Raw genomic sequence first — 19184 nt, forward strand, 5'->3', positions numbered from 1 at the left:
TCTGGCCTTACATTAAATGCTTACATTAAATTAAATTTAATTTAAAAGCTTTTCATCTTTTTTCATTCTCCTGATGTTTTTTTCAGTGCCCAGTGTGGTTTTGCTGTTTCTGTAAAATGCTATATTGTCTCTTGAGCCATTAGCACAATACCTTTTCTCCAACCAAAATGAAGGGAAACTTTCTTGTGTTTTTTAACCTTGTGGCCAGTTTACTCCTTTGGAAGTTGATTTCTCCTCCTTGATGTTTGATATATAGTCATCTGGAATCTGAGTTGCATGGAGTAGATTAAGCAGCTAAACTTGTTGTCATGAAAATAGTTACAGAGCATTTACAGGCCTTTTTTGGAGTATGTAAATCAGTTGCAGTTGAGGACAGATAATTAAATTTTATTTTTAAGTGCATGTGCATGAAAGGATATATTTTGATAGATGAGTTTTTACATTGTAATTAGCCATTTGTGGAATCAAGTAGGTAAATGAGCTTGAAAGAAATGTCTTAAGTGAATTTTATTTTGAATCAAAACAGACTTACATGAAACATAGGCACATGTTTAAGATCTGACATAATTAAATCCTAATGACTTAATGAATTTTTAATGTGATAAGAGATTTTTCAAATTTTAAATTACTAGTTAAAATTTAATTTTAAGAATCAAGTTGGCTTGCTTTGCAATGTGTCCCAAGGGAGTAAAGAGCGATTCAGGCACTTTTCTCTGTCCTTTGTGCGATTAATTTGTGTCGCAGATACCAAGGACTTTATCCTGTTGAAGTGAGTGCACTTCCTAAGGTATACACACCTTAGGAAACCCACATCTCATAGCAGTATTTGCTAGAAATATGACATATCTGCCTCTTAAACTTGCTAATGTACAGTTCTGTTAAAGGTTAGAGACCCCAAGGTCCTTATGTATGATTAGGTTCTTAGGTATGGTTAGGTATGGGTGAGGGGAAATATTGCAATGAAAATGGGAATTGACTGATGAATTAAAGATCAGTAATTGATACAGTGATAGTATATATTTGAGATTTCTAGCAGAATATGTTCTAAAACAATTAATTCATAAAGGACGGGAGGGTTATAAAAGATGTTAAACTTACTTATACAAGAAGAGATTGGGGCTGGATCTTTTTAACATAGAAAACATTTTAGAATGAAGATGTCTTCACATACAGCACATAAACTATTTATAATGCTTATTATCTTGAAGTTTTACTGAGTTCACTGTCAGGATTTTCTTTTTTTTGTTGTTCTTTCACTTTTTAAAGTCAGCCAGAGGGAGTTCTTGGTAATTTGGAACATTTTGAAGATTATACATCTAGGTGGTTAGTCTTTTCACTAGTACTTTTGAGAATCAGCATTTTAAGCTGATTTGGACCTTCTCTGGTTCCCTGTAGACAGTTACATTGGTTGGATGTAAGAGAATTTGCAATATTTTAAAATTTGAAAGCATTACCATAGTCCTCTGGTTGAAAATAGAATGGGATTATGACTGGGCTGGGGAAAAAGCAGACCTCTCTTCTTCAAATATAATTCTTTAACAATGCCAAGCTAACATGATTATAAAGGATTTCTCAGCTTCTGGGCCAAAATAAACAAAGGCTAAGTATGTCAAAGAACAAAATGAGAAACCAAGAATTCTGCTTTCCTGCAAGGCTGCTTGAGCTGTAACAGCATGTGTCACAAATTGCTAGCCAGCTGACATTTCTCAGAGCACTTTAGTTGTGCCAGGTGGCTCTAGTAAAGAATAATGATTTGTTACTGAGACACAAAAAGAGGTCTCTATTTGAAGAAACTCTACCGGCATTAGATATTTTTGCTCAGTCTAACTGTGACCAGCAGTTGTTGCATTACCATTATAGGTGTATTTCATGCTTTTTTTGCTAAGAAGCTCAGTGGACAATTTTCTCCCCTTAAACTTTTAACATCATGATACTTAGGAAGTCCAACCCAAAAGTGATTAAAGTAATTTTTCCTGAATATCATTGTAAAATAGGTGCAGTATTTGCAATGTGTACCTGTTGGAAGTATAAAAATGGGTACATCCATTCAGTGAAAAAAGCACAAATTTGAGATTATAATTTTTCTAGAAATTATGTAACTCACAGATTTAAAGTAAAAGTGAAACAATCTTACAGTCCATCCACTCTTTCTAAATTTATTAATCCCTCTTTTCCACACCTTTTTTGTGTGGATAAAAGGGAATCTTCAGTGAGAAGCTTGCATTTTGGCTTTTGAAAATTGTGGAGGGAAGAAGAAAATTAATTCTAAATCATTGGCTAGTTAAACCAGAGAGCTTCAAAAGAAAAGGAAAAAAATTATGGTTTACTCTGGTAGAGCTACTGAATTTCCTTTTGTAAGTCAGTGTAAATGTGTGTTTTATTTCAGCATCAAAAGTCTCCCCTTTTTTTAATACAAAGAGTAATAGCACTTTCTGGGTGGGTATTTCTTAAAGAGAAAGGAGACAGTATAGGGAAGGAGATTTGAAACTGCTTTTCCTCTCTGAGGCCAAGAGTAGACTCAAAGCTTGCCAGCCCAACAGGTCTTCAGCTTCTTTCTTATGATATCTGAGGGTTTGGTTAGTGACTTGCAGATGGAGCTTAGGCTTTTGAACTCATCCATTAAAAAGTTTCATGCTCTTAGCCACAGTAGTAGCGCAACATGTTTTTACTGTACCAGTGTCACAGAAGGTAACTGAGGTTGAATTGGTGAGGGGAAAACAGTGCAGCCTTCCCTTCCCCTCCCCATAATTTTCTTTTCCACATTTCATTTGGAAATTAGGATCATGTAACATTTTTCATCCATTTTAGGAAACAGAGGTAGAATATGAGCCTATTCTTTTTACTAAGCCTCATGTGTCAGCAAGAGTAATATAATTCATAGCATACTTTAATTTCTAAAGAAAAAACATATTTGTTTCAATGAGTTTTAGAAAGTTTTTTTCAGATAAGTTTTTCTAGTAGGTTTTCATGGTTCTTTAGTGTACTTTTGCCATACTTTCATAATCTTTTTAAAGAGAAAAATGTAGTTATGACTGTTGAAACAAAGTTAAGGAAATTGGCCTAATATAAGAGCACCTAAAACAGTTTTACTGAAAACACTGACTGAAAGTGAGCCTGCTTAATTCTTTAGGGACAGAACAGGGTTAAGGGTAGTCATCAGCCAGAGTGTGGAGAACTTCACAGAATCTGTTTTCATGTCTGGGAATATGTGAAAAACAATCAAGTCTGTGTATTAATTTCTGAAAGAATAGTACTATTCCTGTAGGGTGTTTTTTTTTGGTTTGTTTTATTTTTAGCTCAAAAGTAATTCAGTCTGGTCATTTATCTGTAGATTTTCTGTAACTTGATCACATGCTTGAAGGACAAAGATCCTTGTCTTTGTAGAAGTGTTTAGCAAAATAATTTGTTTATGATCAACTAGTCTGTCATGGTTATCAATGGAGATATAGATGTAAGCAGGTATCAGACTTATGTTCCAAGTGAAGAAGGACTAAAATGAGAAGATACAGTAAATCCTAAACATGGTCAGCAGTTTTATTTAGTATGCTGGCACAGAATTTAGCTAATGAAAACCATCCTGTAGATGCATGTATCCATAAACTGTGCTGAAACAATAAAACTCCCTGACAGTAAATGTCAGAAAGAAATGTAGGAAACAAACCTCTCCTATCCTTGTACTTAGGCACTTTGACCCCTAATTAACTAAATTACTGAAGAATATTCCAAGCTTTCTTTATGTTAATTGAAACTGAAATGGTTTCTTTTTTGCAAAACCTCTGACTGATTACTGGAATAGACTCAGTTTGGTAAAGTTCGAGTTAGTGTTGAATAGCTAATAATTGAAATGTATATGTGCGTGTGATTTAACATTTTATCTTTTGAAATGTGTTTTAACCAGTTTTAATTTTAAGGGAGAGACTGGACTTTTTGGTTGGCTTGTCAATGGTATATTTAAAGAATTTTTTTTACTAGTTTTTTAGTGTAATATGCTGTCACATACTGATAATAATTGTTGTTCACAAATATATGCCATGTAATTTCCTCTAATCAATACACTGAGAAGAATTTTATAAAATATTGAAAAAACAGAATAATTTTGAGTGAAATAGTACTTTAAAAGCTAGATGATATTTAAATCTGTATGGTTTTTGATACCTTATTGTGGGAAATGCAAGCACAGAAAACTCCAAAGCCTTCTCCGAGGTAGTAGGTCAAACACTGTATCCATTTCTATCTCTGAGCTTGTATGCTGGAGGCCTTGGGAGCCTCTGTGAAGGTAAGAAGGAACTTGAAACTTTTAAACAAACTATAGGTGTGCAAGAGTCAGAAAAAGATTGTACTTCTATAGTTTGTTTAAAAGTTTCAAGCTCCTTCTTATCTTTCCCTTCCTCTATAGTATCAGAAATGGCTAAAGGTAACACAGCCGGAGCTGCAGGCGCAGTCTGGGCAGCAGGAGCAGGAGGGGGCCCACCCGAGGCAGGGGTTTTGCCTGAGGCAGGCAGAGCCACAGCAGGCACAGCTGCAGTGAGCAGCAGAGCTGAGGGAGTTACCAAGGGTGCAGCTGGACTGAACTGTTTGTTAAATATCTCGATAAACACATGGCATACTGGAAGCAGCCTAGCGACTGTAAAATCCCAATGAGTAACCGCGTCATATAGCTTAACTCCAACAGCATCCCAAAAAGACATAGTAAAAGCAAATTCGAAATCTGCATTTTCAAATTTTTCTGTACACAGCTTAAAAGATCTTTTAAGTTCTTGCTTGGGTACAGCACAAGAGTTAGATCTTATCAGAGTATAAACGTCTCTCTGTTCTTTGGACATCTCTTGTCCCGTTCCCCAGAGCTCACCTGACATCTCTTCACACGTGATCCAAGTCAGGCTCAGGCTGGGCTCGGTCCAGCAAGAAAAGTACTCTGCTTCCTCTCAGCAGCTGATTGGAGCTCGACTCTCACCCTCTTTTTGGGACTTCCTTTAACCATTCTCCAGGCCAGTCCCAAACTGAGATAAAAGTCTTGTTTCCTCACATGGTGAGTAGCAGTTGTTCGGGATGCAGAAAGATGGGGTAGACTGATGAGGTGTTTAAAAGATGGTTTATTGCAAAATCAGTCTCATGGAAGGGTGAGACTAAGATTGTTAAATTCATAGTTATAACATTAGAAGCCTTGTATCAGAGGCTGTTACTTCTAATTAATTCTGGTTACAATGTCTTTTATAAATTTCTTATCCAATCAGCTACTTCCATGAAGCTCGCTAGCATCTTCATAACCAATTGCTAATTGCTATGTTTTACACGATTTACAGCAATGCGTCTTTTTCTATCCAGTCATATAACACTGCCAACACTTATTGCTGTATCTTCTACTTTTATCAGCTAACAAGTTCTATTGTGAAACTCCAAAATCTTCTACTGTTTTGCTTAATACATTTTTTCACTTATATAAGGCCTATATCTACTTGCTTAAAACATATTTCTGCTTAAACTACAAATCTTTCTTCTTATTTCATATCTGTTTCACTATTCTATTCTAAAGCTCCAGGCCTTCTCCAAAGTCTTAGGTCAAACACTGTATCCATCTCTATCTCTGAGTTTATATGCTTGAGGCCTTGGGAGCTCTCTGTGCTTGCATTTCCCACACCTTACATTCTTTTACATTCTGATTTTGGTTTGCAGAAAACTGTTTTTCTGTCTTCTTCTGGAGCCATGGAGCAAGTGAGCAACAGGTCTTAGAAGCAAAATTAAAAGTCACAGACTTTGTTATAAATGGATAAGTGTATGGAAATAATATGAATTCTATTATGTCAGCGTCCCAGTCCTAGAATTGATTTCGTAAACAGTTGGTGAAATGGTCTTTAGATGAATGTACTGCTTTGTTATTTACAGACTTAGACACTATGATTCTTCAGAACTGGCTGCTTATTTCATAGTAAGAAGGTTTTAAAAGTACCAACTCTGTTTGTGTTTTATTGTAAATTATTCAGTCTAGAGAATATGGGACACGATAAAACTCATGATAAAACACGATAAAAAGGTCTTTAGTCAGGATTTTAAAGAAAACATTACTAAAAATACTTACAGGAATTTGAGCTGCTGAAAGCTAGCAAACAAAAAACTAATTTATATTTACAAAACAAAGCAGAGCAATGTGTATATCTTGCTTACTGAGGACTCTATTTAAATTATTTAGGAAGTAATGTGAGCTGTTAGTATCCTACATTTAAAGAAAAACTATTATGTAGTGGTTTTATATTTTTAAATTATGACTGGAAATCATATTGTCTGATTTATCTATAATGTAATTGATTGTATAGTTTTGAATTACTTTTTAAGCCAGATTGGAAATAGAGTTTGACTCCTTGTCTTCTAGACTTGTGTTGAAAGCCATGGGCCATCTGGCTGTAGAGGAAATGCCTAAGAGCAGCACTGATGTACAGACTTCCGAAGTCATTGACATACAAGAAATTCTCATTCCAAAGTCTTATTAAATGCAGATAAGAAAGAGCACTTACATCTAAAACTTCCTCTGAATAAGATGTAGTTTTTCATGTTATACCTGCTTTCTTTTAGTAGAGCTGAGAAAATCTGGTTCCCATTGAAGGAGATAGAAAGGTCAGCCTGGTACTTGACCAGATTTCAGAAATTTCCGCTTGGGTATCCATGCCATACTTACTCCAACAGATTTACACAGACTATAATTTTCTGCAAAATATCATTAATGGTCTCTTCTTAAAAAATAACTGCACTTTGTGTTATTTAGAATAAATGATAGATTATTCAATTTCATCCTGCTCTTCCATTGCTTTGATAGACTCATCCAAGATGGCAAAAAAAGAGCTCAGTGTCATTGTTGGGAAGTCTTAATTATTAGTCTCAGGTTTGAATGGCTTATCTCAGTGAAACCATCCATCTCCACTGTTCAAAATGCATTCTAGCTATTTTTTTCATGTCTGCTTCTGAAGACATTCAGAACCATAAATATTTTGGAATGAGTATGTTGAGAAGTTTCCAGAAATAAACTGCTTTATCTGCTTCCCCTGGAATGTCTTTGAAACTGTGTCATAAATTCCAGGACAGTTGCTACACAAATACAGTTACTAGCATAAAACTTGCCATCTTTTAATAAAAATAAAGTTCTGATGGTGTGTTGATGTCTAATTTCAGAAGTAATTGTGCCTTTACTTCAAGCTTCTGTATTTTTCCCCATTGAAGTGTGCAGGAAATACTTGTTATTTCAGAAAGAAAATGGGTAAAAGGGTTCAGAGCTTTTGGATCTCTGCTTGGTAAATACAGTATCAGAACCTAAAGCACCTCCTGCCTTGCTGGATTTGTGGACGCTAGTTGAGTTAGTGTTTGCCTGGGACTATGTTACTTAAATCAGTGGAGGAACAGGTTCTGCTCCAGAAAAGTAATTTCCATGCTTTCATAGTCATGTGCCTCATGAGATGGTTGTTACAAACAAAGTTATGGAGTAACTCAACAAATCCCTTAAAGCACATGGAAATCAGCCTTCATTACTTAAAGAGGAGTATTAAAAGAGTTAGCTTAGGCTGTGTGAAAAGTATTTTAGTTAGTTAGTCCACTTTAGAATCATAGAGGTTGGAATAGACCTACAAGATCATGAAGTCCAGTGTTAACACTGCGCTGCCATATTGCCACCTAACCATGACCCCTAGAGCCACATCTACACACCTTTTGAAGACTTCCAGGAGGGGTGATGCCACCATCAATAGGTAGTCTACTTCAATGCCTGACAACCCTGTCAATGAGGAAATTTTTTCTAATATCCAGTCTAAACCTCCCCTGGTGCAACTTGAGACCATGTCTTTTGTCCTGTCAGTTGTTACTGAGATTGTAACAGAAGAGAACAACCCCTGCTGGCTACACTCTCCTTTCAGGCAGTTGTAGAGAGCAATAGTCTCCCCTCCTATTCTCCAGCCAAACATACCCAGCTCCCCACAGCTGCTCCTCATAGGGCCTGTGCTTCAGACCTTTCACCAGTTCTGTTGCCCTTCTCTGGACTTGCTCCAGCCCCTCAATGTCCTTCTTGCAGTGAGTGGCCCAGAACTGTTCTCAGGATTCAAGGTGTGGCCTCACCACTGCCAAGTACCTGGGACAATCACTGCCCTGTCCTGCTGGCCATACTATTGATGATAGAGGCCAAGATGCCATTGGCCTTCCTGGTCACCTGGGCACAGCTGGCTCATGCTCAGCTGTTGTTGACCAGCACCTGCAGGTGCTTTTTGGCTGGGCAGATTTCCAGCCTCTCTTGCCCCAGCCTATAGTGCTGTCTGGGGTTGTTGTGACTGGACCCAGTGTTGGGCTGGACCCACTTCACCATATCAAACTTGATACCACTGGCCTCAGCCCACTGATCTAGCCTGTCCAGATGCCTCAGTAAAGCCTTCCTGCACTTCAGCAAATCAGATCTCCCACCCAACTTGGTTTCATCTGCACACCAACTGAGGGGGCACTGTAGGGGATCAGATCTAAGCATGTTTTGTCTCAAACATTCTGAGTATTGCTACAAGAAAGGTGTGATTGGAGGAGAGAGTCCAGTGGAGATGGGGCAGTGCTGTTCTGAGCCAAGATCCTCTGCCTTGAGACTCATGCTTAGTCCCCCACCCCCACCTCACTTCCAAGAGAAGGGCTGGCTGCGCATGAGTGAACAAAACTGTGTGACAAGTCAAGTTTACATATGAGGTATGCACCAGATGAGCTATAAAAGGGAATGAATGAGGTCCCCTCTTTATTTTTTCTCTCATTCTCTCTGTCTCTTTTCTCTCTTTATCCTCTCTTTTTCTTTTTTTTCTTTGTCTTGATATCCCAGCTCTGGACCATCCACAGAACAAGGACTACTGTGAGGTGTAAGAACTGGAGATTTGTTTTCTTCCCTTGCTTTGTCTCAGCAAATATTTTCTATTCCTGTATAGTACTTTCTGAAGGAGTTAATTTCAAATATTCCCAAGCCCTTCTCTGCAGGGCTGCTCTCAATCAATTAATCCTAGCTAATCGATATTGAAGATTGCCCCAGTCGAGGTGCTGGACTTTTCACTTGGCCTTGTTGAACTTCGTGAAATTCACACAGGCCCTCCCATCCTTCCTCTGGGTGGCAGCTCTTCCCACAGGGAATTAACTGCACCACATATCTTGGTGTCATCTGTACACTTGGTGTCATTTGCAAGTGCTGTCAAGTGCACTTGCTGGGGGTGCACTTGATCCTACTGTCCCACTCAATCCCATCCCATTGATGAAGACATTAAATATTCCTTATCTTAACAACTCATTTGTCAAGAGTGAGTGAAGTATCAGTACTAATTTTTCTTTCAGACAGCTCTCTGTTAATATAGACTAGTAAATGTATTATCACTTTCATCCAGAATTATATAAGAAATAAATAAGCTACTTTTTCTAGAGAGAAGGTGAGCTTTCTTTATGTGTTCTAGAAGAGTAAGAAAGCTTTTAAACTAAAAAAGACAAATGCTTTAACTTACTGTTAATGAATACCTTTGTTGCAGTAGGGATGTCTCAGGCTTTCCACTGCAACACTGACAGTAAAATGAAATATGTAAGACATAGAGCTGAATTGTAAATGTTTTCCATCTTTAATACCTATTTGTCTTATATAATAAGCTAACTTAATAGCTCCTTTCATCTTGACTGCAGTATCTCCTTGCCTGTGTTTCCCTTGCCCCCTTCTGGCTGTTAAGAGATTTTCTACGTTTCAAGAAAAAAATCTGCAAATTCCTTGCACAGATCTAGTAAATTGAAAATGAAACAAAACCCCCAAGCAAGTATATAAGCAAGCAAAACCCCAAAACAATACCAAACTGAAAACCAATGCAGGAAGGTATTGCAGGACATATGCAGACTTTGATGATGTATAGTCATTTTGTCTTCTTTTCTTCTACTGCTTGGTTAACACTGGCTGTTACATAAGGGTAGGGGGCAAAGTAATTCCAAAAGTACTCCTCAGAAAGAGAGTGTTCAATTTATTTTAACCTTTGGAAAATTCTGGTTACAGAAAGGGTCACTAGATAATAAATTTTGCAGTGTTACAGGTGAATCTGTGGGGTTTTAAGCCACTCCCTCATTTAGCTGTCAATTGCTGCCACATCAGCCTGTCAAATCCTTTTCAGAGATTTTTATGTTTATTGTCACTTTATGGTCAAGCTTTTGTAAGTCTTTCACTAATCAGTCCAACAGACTTTGTACTTTTCAAGCCCCTTCCTTACCTGTAGTGAAAGTGGCATCCCAGGTTTGGTGTTGTAACACCTCTTTTATTTTGGTTTTGACTTGCATTTTGGTCCCTTAGATTTTTCTGCTTGGCAAAATATCCTACCCTTGATCGTGTTCTGAAAAGAAAATTTAACTTTAGTAATCGTTGCAAAACACAATAAAAATATAAAGGTTATTAGTTTTTATTAATAAGTTGATTAAGGCCTGCTGGGAGATTGTACAGTTTAATAGATTTTAGCTTTTGGTTTTGACACATTTAGAGACTTGTACATTTTAAAAATCTGCTCTTTTCTGTCTTTTTCTTAAGAATGCAAAAATTGAATGTAAGTTACTACTTTGAAATTGTTTTGCAGCAGCATTTTTCCTCCTCTTTGGTTTGTTGGAATTCTCTGGATGGCAACAGAACAGCAGTTGCTCCAGTTGAGGGCTGTCTAGGAAAAGGGTTGTAAAATGAAGGAAAAGGATATTTAGGCATTTAACATAACTCTTCAAGGTAGTAAATAAATAAGGTATTCCAAATTCTTGTTACTTATTTTGATAACAACAAATTTTGTTAGACCTCTTGTGTTCTTCTGCTGATTCTTCTTTCTCACATCAATCAAACATGGAACACATGGATTGAATATGTCTAATTCCAGGACTTCTGAAGCAGTTGCTTAGGGATGTTCAACAAAAGCATGTATAAATACTTGAGTTTCTGAAAGGAGAAAGTAAGTTAATAAGATTTTAAAATTTTTTAGGTCTCAAAAATCTCTCATCATGTTCCTCTTTTTATTAATAAGAATGCACAGAATGAAGCAGCTTAAACCCATGGAAGTCACAGAGGTTTCATCTGAACTTTCCTTTAATCATATGTTTTTTAAATGAAGGCCTTTTTAAGTGTATACTTATCCTGACCCTCTGTTACAAAGAATTTTATATACTTAGTGCCATATAAAGTTTATACTTCAGGTGTCAGTGATACATAAAACCCTGAAACGAAACCTGGAAAGGGAACATAACTGTTGTTATGTCAGCATGTAGCAGTCAAGAACAGGAAGAAATGAAAGCTGTAAAAAATGCAGAGCAGATAGTTTGACGATCAACATAGAACTATCTCAGCTCAGTTGTGACACCTGGATACAAAGACCTGCTCAAGATTTTGCACTTTTGGTTTTCATAATGACTTTGCTAGAGAAGGTGCTGGGGTGTAAGATCTGTCCAAATGACAGCAGAGCTGTAGTATAGTGCTGAAGAACTAGGAAAGCATGAGTACTGTGCTCAGAGTCCCCTGTGCAGGCCTGCAGAACCAGTGTACCAAATCTGTTAATCAGACTTAGAATCTATCATCAAAGGATTGCTTAGATTATCATATGGTGTATTAAAAGGCTTTAATGAAATGTAAAGCATTTTGTAGTGAAATTAGTAGAGAAGTAAATGTCAAGATAAGATTTTTATCATAACCTTCTCAAAATAATGAGGAAATTAAGCAAATTACAGTATAAGACCAGACCCTGAATCCCAGAGCATCTTGAAAAAATGGTGTGGAAAAGTAGATGTTAATTTCACACTTTCTCTTCTTGATCATGGTACTGATCAAGACTACAGATGATTGAAATGGCTCTCAGAGAAGTGAAACCTAGCTAAGGTCGGTGAATGGTCTCCATTGCAATTGGACAGCTGCTGAAATCGTGTGGTGTATATGAATCCACATTTGATTGTAGCAGCTGCAGCATTTTCCTTGTGGTTGGTGGGGGCTGTCTGCTCTTCTGTATCAATGGTGTAAAATGCGCTCAGCTGATCAAAAGGCCTTACCCTAGACAGAGTTCAATAGCTGTCCCGTCCCTTTACACATCTTGTGTTAGCCTGGAACTTTATTACCATTCTGTTGATTTTTCAGAGTTTGCTGTGCCATCTCCTTTCTTCTTCTAAGTGGGAAAGTAATGAAGCAGAAACCAGTACATTCATATCAGCTCTGGGCTACACGTCAGCAGATTATTATTGTCACTTGGTTAAAAATGTAAGTATTTTGTGTAATTGAGATTTGACAATAATAAATCACCAGTTTATGAGCATATACATGGAGCTGTCATTGTGATAAGGAACATGAACTGAACTTTGTTTCTCTTTTCTTACCTCAGTTACTTTTACAACCTTTTAAGGGAAAAAATGAAGTGGGAGATCTCTGGACAAATGAGAAATTTTTATTAGATTACACTATAGCAGATATTCATAAAAACAAAATTCCCATTCCTGTTGTGCTAAAATAAAAGAAAAATCCTATCCTATCAATATTTTTCCCCATGAAGTTAAAATTATTATTTTATGCATTAGAATGTAATCTCTGAATGGTTTTTTTTACTGTATCTGCTGTGTTTAAAATGGGAGATGAGCCCTAAATATTAGCTAAAGTCACTTTTATATTTAAGTTATATTAAAATAGCATGAATAATATATCATTATATATTGATTTGAGTTAGACAAAACATGTAAATATTATTAGTAATACGCTTCTTAAAGTCATGCCTTAATTCTCGGGGAAGTAGAACTAAGATGAATATCTTCCTTGTTTTAAAATGTATAAAGTATATAATGTGTAAAATCACATTTTACAGTACAGTTTGTTCAGTGATTTGGAGAGCTGTAATTTGACATCAGTAGTTAAAAAATTAAAAAATCAAAATAGATTAACAGAGGAAGTTATTAACCCTTACTGTACATCCTTTACAGTCAGACAGAGAACCATGCAACTAATGTCTGCTTATTGTCAGTAAATGTAATGTATATTATTTACTTTTATTTTATTTAACAGATGGTTGTTTCATTAGTAACAGAACTCAGAGAAAACCAATTCAATGGACTTAACATTCAGGAGAGGTAGGTGTTATCTAAACATAAGTTTGATATGTTTTGGTTTGGGTCATTACAGTTCAGTGAGGATCATTTTACAGTCTTGGGCAACTTAGGCTTCTGTTGAAAAGTTTTGAATACATATGTTAGATAATTTAAGATGTGGACAAGCTTGGTAAGTTTGGCTTCACATAAGAGTTTGTACTTAAACTAGGAGTAGTAGAGTGGTTGGAGGGGAACCTTCAAAGATCATTTGCCTAGTGGTGCTGTTGTCACTCTTTGCCACATGATCATGTCCTTTTGCTGTCTGATTTGTGCCTTTCTTGGCTTAACTTGGCTATTATCCTCCCCTTCCTCTTTGCACCTACATATTTGTTAAGGAAGATTAAGTGAGCTGAATTTTTTTAGAACTGATTTTAATATTAAAATTATGGACGCAGTTAATGAGGAGTATCACGAAGTTTCTTTCCATGTAGGAACTAAATGCCCACATTTTAAAAGGTAGGGTGAAACAGACTTAGCTGAAAAGCTAGTTGAGACTGTTGAGACAGAAACACCCGATTTCTGCTGGGAGAAAGACAAAACTTTGAACTTAGGTTGATTTTTGCGTGTAGAAATTATGGGTGTTTATTCAAATTCCAGAGACAAAAGTAGTTTGCTTTTAGAGGTCTACATTTTCTCCTTTCTCCACTTAGTGATATTTTAAAAATTCAGATGATAGTATCATTGCAAGTTCATTGTACACAGTGGAGTGGATTGTGCACTATTTTCCAAGAACATATTTTGAAGATTATGTAGAACAAAGCTACCTTTACAGGGTTTTTCTTCTGAAGTTAAGAAAGGGTAAATTCATCTGCTAAATTTTGCTAATCCTGGATAAGGAATTAGAAACATAATTTTGTAAAGGGAGCTGATACAGAGTTTCAGGTCTGTGTATCCTGGAAAATACTGCTGCATAATAAGATCATCCCAATAATTACCATTCTTACAAAAACACTTTTAACAAATGTGCATTTTGAAGCATTTCAGTATAAGAAACCTTAAACAAATATTTAATTGGGTAATTACTCAGAAATGTGCATCTTTGAAAATGTGTCATGTTTTATTTCTCTTTCTGTTTAAATGGTGATGATTAGTACCTTGTGTCCTTACTGCTGAGCAGCCTTCTTAATTCCCATCTCAGGTCTTCAGGAATAGTATTGGTGACTCCTCAAAGAAAATACTTTCAAATTCTTTCAGAGAATGCATTTCTTCTAGTGAATCAGGAGAAATTTGCAGGAACTCAGGGAAGTGTTTTACAAACAATACAGGACAATATTTTAATTTGCTAGACTTCAGTGTTTCATAGTTCTTTGTCTTTATAATGTCTTCCTGTCAATGCTACAGTTTCATGTGCTAGAAACATATATATTCTCCAGGAAAGTTGTGATTTCTTTTTGCAATCTAGTCTCTGCCATTTTAATTTTCTTTAAGTTCCAAAGTTTCTGTATTTTCTTTACGTTCCACATTCCACTGTCTTTAACCATTTCCAACCATGTAGTTTTAGTGAGTAGATCCAGCAAGTGGTTTGTGTATTAAGATCCAAAGGGGCTACATATTTCTTCAGCTATAGATCTGTAAGACAAAAATTTTCCAGCTGAGCACTTGAAGACAGCAAGATTCATAAATTGTTTCTGTTGAGAGGAAAGGGGTTAAAGCCTGAAAAGCACCTAGGTTATCTCTTCTGGGGCTCCAGGAAACTTGCCTGGGAGCTATGAATCTCTAGTCTTCTTTCACTGACCCTGGGAAAGACAGAGAAGTGTCTACAAGGAAGGATGTGGTGATGGAGCCAACACAACTGGGTTCAATTCAGAATTGTGTTGATATGCCTCACATGGTTTGCTTTGAGTACTTAAATATCAAAATTTTATCTGACTTATTAACATTCTGCGCACAATAAGGAATGATATGTCAACAGTCATTCTAGTAAATAATTTTTCAGCAGTTAGGTATGCATGTCTTACATTTAATATTCTGTAATTAATTAATGCCCTTTTTTTTGCTTAACAGTTTAAAAATGATGACTTTTCTGAAATATGAACTATGTATATTTTTTCCCTCAGCATTTCAGCCAGTCGTGTGAATGCTGTTTCTATTTTCTGTGTGCCTGTCATTACTTTGCCTGATCTAACTCCATTGCTGGAAACACTCCTTCTTTACCATGGAGGGTCATCAAAAGAAATTCTCAGTTCAGAGTTTCTAGAGGCTGTGAATGAGGCCTTTTTAAAGTAAGTAGCAGGGTTTGTATTACTGTTTTGCTTTTTCATAAAGACTATAAATTCAATTCAATGTCCTTTTTCTAGGTTTGTGTGCTGAATGCACTGTATACCTTTCTAGTAAAATATTTCCTTTGCAGATAAATAGCAGAGCTGAAGATGTGGGCCAAAGCAGAATTTCACATTGCTGTAATGCACAAACTGTGGCATAACAGCCTTAAATATTGACTGGGACTTTGTCTCACCTATTCCCTAAAAAGGAGGTTAAAACCTTCCTAGATTTTAGGAATTTAGTGGAAGTTGTGATAATTTTTCAAGAAATGTCATTTATGTTTCATGTAAGTGTATTACCATTCCTAACTTGACATTTTGGGAGCGATTTTAATTTTTCTGTTTGTAAGATATATCCTTATGTTTGATGTTTTCATAATTCTTTGGGTTTTGTTGAGTGGGGTTTTTTTGGTTTTTGTTTTTTTGGTTTTGTGTTTTTTTCTTTCTTTTTTTTTTTTTTTTTTTTTTTTGTGAAATTGGTTCTCCAGATTTTAAATTCTCTCGGTTTTCAGCAGATTAGTTTTAATGAGTCTGAGAGAGGAGCAATTTGTGAACTACAGCTCTGCTTGTTTTGCTACCACTAAACTCACTGTTCTGATAAAATTAGTCTATATATGAAAACCAGCTGAGTGAACCTGAGCATCATCAAGGATGGCTGTGCCTGGAAAGGGAAAATGTCAGGGGAAGCACAGCCTACATTTGCTTGAGAATTGCTTTATACAAGTTGTAGCTGAGGCACTGTATCATGAACAATTTTTTTTATACTAGAAAATGTCCATTGTGAATATTTTATGTCAATTATCCATTTCTTTCCTTTTAAAATCAGTTTTAATTGCTTCCTCTGTACTCATTATAATTTTTCAAGATGTTCCAGTGAAGATTTTTGTGGTGATCCATTGAGGGCTCCCGACAAAAATAGATAATTAATGGAAAAGTACAATAACTATTCCATGCATGTTCCTAGAAGTTGAGGTAAAGGAATGAAAAAGGAGTGTGAATGTGGCAGTTTGTAGTGAAAGATGTGCCCAAAAAGACGGAGCTATCTTTCACTCTCCCGCTTGTCCATCTTTTGTGGCTTCTGACTGTTCATGTTCCACAAGTCTGAAAGACTTTGAGAGCAAGTTCACAGTTTCAGGTTCTGTACAGATGTTTTGTTCTCACATCAGTAAGCTGATGGGCAGTCCATGATGGTGGACTTCTGACACTTCATGTTGTGAGTAAGGCCATTCTTTGGATGGTCATAAGAGGTTCTTCTGACTGAAACAAATGTCTCTTTTCTTAACTGTTGAGCTACTTACTTATCACAGTGAACAAAAATACCTGATTTCACGTGGCTTTTGACAAAGTGACTCTTGCAGGGTGCTCAGCAAAAGTGCAGTTTGCAGAACTTTCCCTGAGAGCAGATACAGGCTCACACGTGCTTTGCACAATATAGTCCTGGACTGTCACGGAACTCATGTGGTCTTAATGTGAATGTACTTGTATTTTATTTTTTCCTCACTCTGACAACTGACTTTTTATTTTCCCTAAAACTCTGTTGAGTTCTGAACATGTTTGCTTTCTGAACGTGGGTGAAACCTGCCCCAGAGTATAGGGCACTTGCAGGGCTCCAAAGAACTCAAAATTGTCCTGGTGGGACCATCTGCAAGTTCAGCTGTGGGAGTATAATCACTACAGTTAACTTCCTATTTGGTTTTTATATCTTAGAGTTGCAGCATGTCTATATAAGCTTATTAGCTTTCTTTTCCTGCCATAATATCAAAAATATCTACTATGCTGCCACAGAAACAACAAGAAAGTTGATAGTGGCAAAATCAGCTAATCTCTTGTCATTCTTTATTTACTCCCATGTGCATATGTGCTTTAATAGCAATATTTAATAAAACAGCATCCTGAAATTGAGAATTGCTTTACAGTTTTGAAATTCTGGATACTTCAATGTATTTCTTGTCTTCTCATGTATACTTTAAGGTCATTACATAATACTGAGTGGTAAAAATACAGGCTTTTTAATGAAATTCAGAATTCTGAGAGCTGATAATTAAACAAACATATGGCAAAATAAATATATTGAAAATAGATCCTAAAATGGCTTTGGTATTCTTTCTGCAGGTATTTTTCTCTTTTATCAGTAGCTTTAGTTTGCATGTAGTCTCCAGCCTAATTTTAGGTTTTTTAATCTTAGCTTGATTTGAGACCAAGGCAAATATTTATTGTTATTTATGTATTGTTTTGGTTTGAACATTTTAATTTGCAACTATCACAATAGCTACAAAAATATTCTAGGTTGTTTGTGCCGTGATATCTCTTCTTGGATGGTTAGTTTAGTATACTTTAATTCATGCTGGTCCACACTGTGCCTTTTCTTTTGTGGTGATACAACAACAACAGCTGAAGTCTTTAGGTGAAGAGATAACTTGTCTTCTTAACTATTTGTCTATTAAATAGCTCTGGTCAGTGCTGGTGGGCTGAAGGCTTAGCTACCTCTAAGTAATTTTTTTCTCTTTTTTGTTATCTTTTTTTTTTCTTCCTTTTTTTTTTTTTTTTTGTTGGTTTTGGGTTTCTTCCTTATTTCTCTGCAAAGATGGGTAATGCTTTGGTTATACAGCAGAAATATTATGCAGGACCTTCCTGTTCATCTGTCAGTAGCTGTCTGAAGGAACTAGTCCAGATTTGAGAAGGCACAAGGTCCTGGGACAGGACCTTTCTCGAGAGAGGAAGGGAACTCCAGATCCTTCTGCTTCCATTTGATGGGATCCTGCATGACCAAATTTCTAGGTTTTAAACACGTGTGGTAAAGTTGCATTTGTAGATGATGGTGATTTCCTGTCATTCTTTGCTATTATGATTTGCTATTGAACAGGCTGCTGTAAACAAGATCTTCTCTCTCTTGCTTCAGGTTGATCTTTGTGTCTTTTTTTTCCCCAATATGTTTTTTAAAACAGTACTTTTTTTTTGTCTTATTTCAGTTACTCAGGTAAAACAGTATTTTCCTCTCTAAACCAGGAAGAAGATTTCCCTTCCTGAATCAGCTGTCTTCAGCCTTTGGCTTCGTCACTTACCAAGCCTTGAAAAAGCTACCTTACATCTTTTAGACCAGTTGTTTTCCATTCAGTTGAGTTCACTGGAAGAAGTGGCTCATGTCATAAAAGACTCATTGCTGGTATGTGCAACATGTAGTACATTTGATACTGCTCTTTGTCATTCTTTGTCATCAGGATGTCACTGCTGATGCTTCAGGAGTAGCAGTTTTCAAATATGTCAGCATAGAGAAGTACGTCAGCATAAATGGTGGTTACGGGATGTATGACTTGTTAATGCAAGCCAAATCTTGAGTCTTACAAACATCACAATTTTTTTAGTTTTTACACTGAATTGGTAAAAGAGAAAAAAAGATTTCATCCAGTGATGAAGAATGGGTAAAGAAACAAGGATCCCAGTGGTGAGGGTGCTGAGTAACTTTCTCTGTCTTTAAAAATTATAAAGTCTGGCCAGGAAGGATTTGAATCTGTTTTTACTTCAATCTCTGTGCCCTTTGTCCAGCAGTCTGAACAATTGGAATCCCTTGTTATGGACTGATTAGTTACTTGGTTTTGTTTGCAAACCTGAATAAAATTCTTAATGCAAAACATTTGCTAAACTGTGATTAAAATTTGTTTTCAACTGCTTTGTTATGCAGAGCACCAAAAATCTTCCCTATGAGAAAACCTGGCACAGTACTTTATCCAAAATAATGAGCTAGTTTGCAGTGCTAAATGTAAATTTAATTGTTAATTGCATTGTGAAATAGCATGTGTGTTAAGCACTCAAATT

At 36.3% G+C, this 19184-nt stretch overlaps 1 protein-coding gene across 7 annotated transcripts in view; it reads left to right on the forward strand.

Annotated features, from left to right (window-relative positions):
- The window catches only part of FANCC (FA complementation group C), a 77221-nt gene that overhangs the window by 33241 nt on the left and 24796 nt on the right, over positions 1 to 19184 (forward strand). For all 7 annotated transcript variants that reach the window (XM_068177590.1, XM_068177591.1, XM_068177589.1 and 4 more), the window contains 4 exons: positions 12116 to 12235; positions 13028 to 13092; positions 15168 to 15332; positions 18378 to 18534. In XM_068177590.1, coding sequence (XP_068033691.1) covers positions 12116 to 12235; positions 13028 to 13092; positions 15168 to 15332; positions 18378 to 18534 — 507 coding nt within the window. The remainder of the gene's footprint in view (positions 1 to 12115; positions 12236 to 13027; positions 13093 to 15167; positions 15333 to 18377; positions 18535 to 19184) is intronic.

The sequence above is a fragment of the Anomalospiza imberbis genome, chromosome Z (genome assembly GCF_031753505.1).
Source record: "Anomalospiza imberbis isolate Cuckoo-Finch-1a 21T00152 chromosome Z, ASM3175350v1, whole genome shotgun sequence".
NCBI classification, from domain to species: Eukaryota; Metazoa; Chordata; class Aves; order Passeriformes; family Viduidae; genus Anomalospiza; species Anomalospiza imberbis.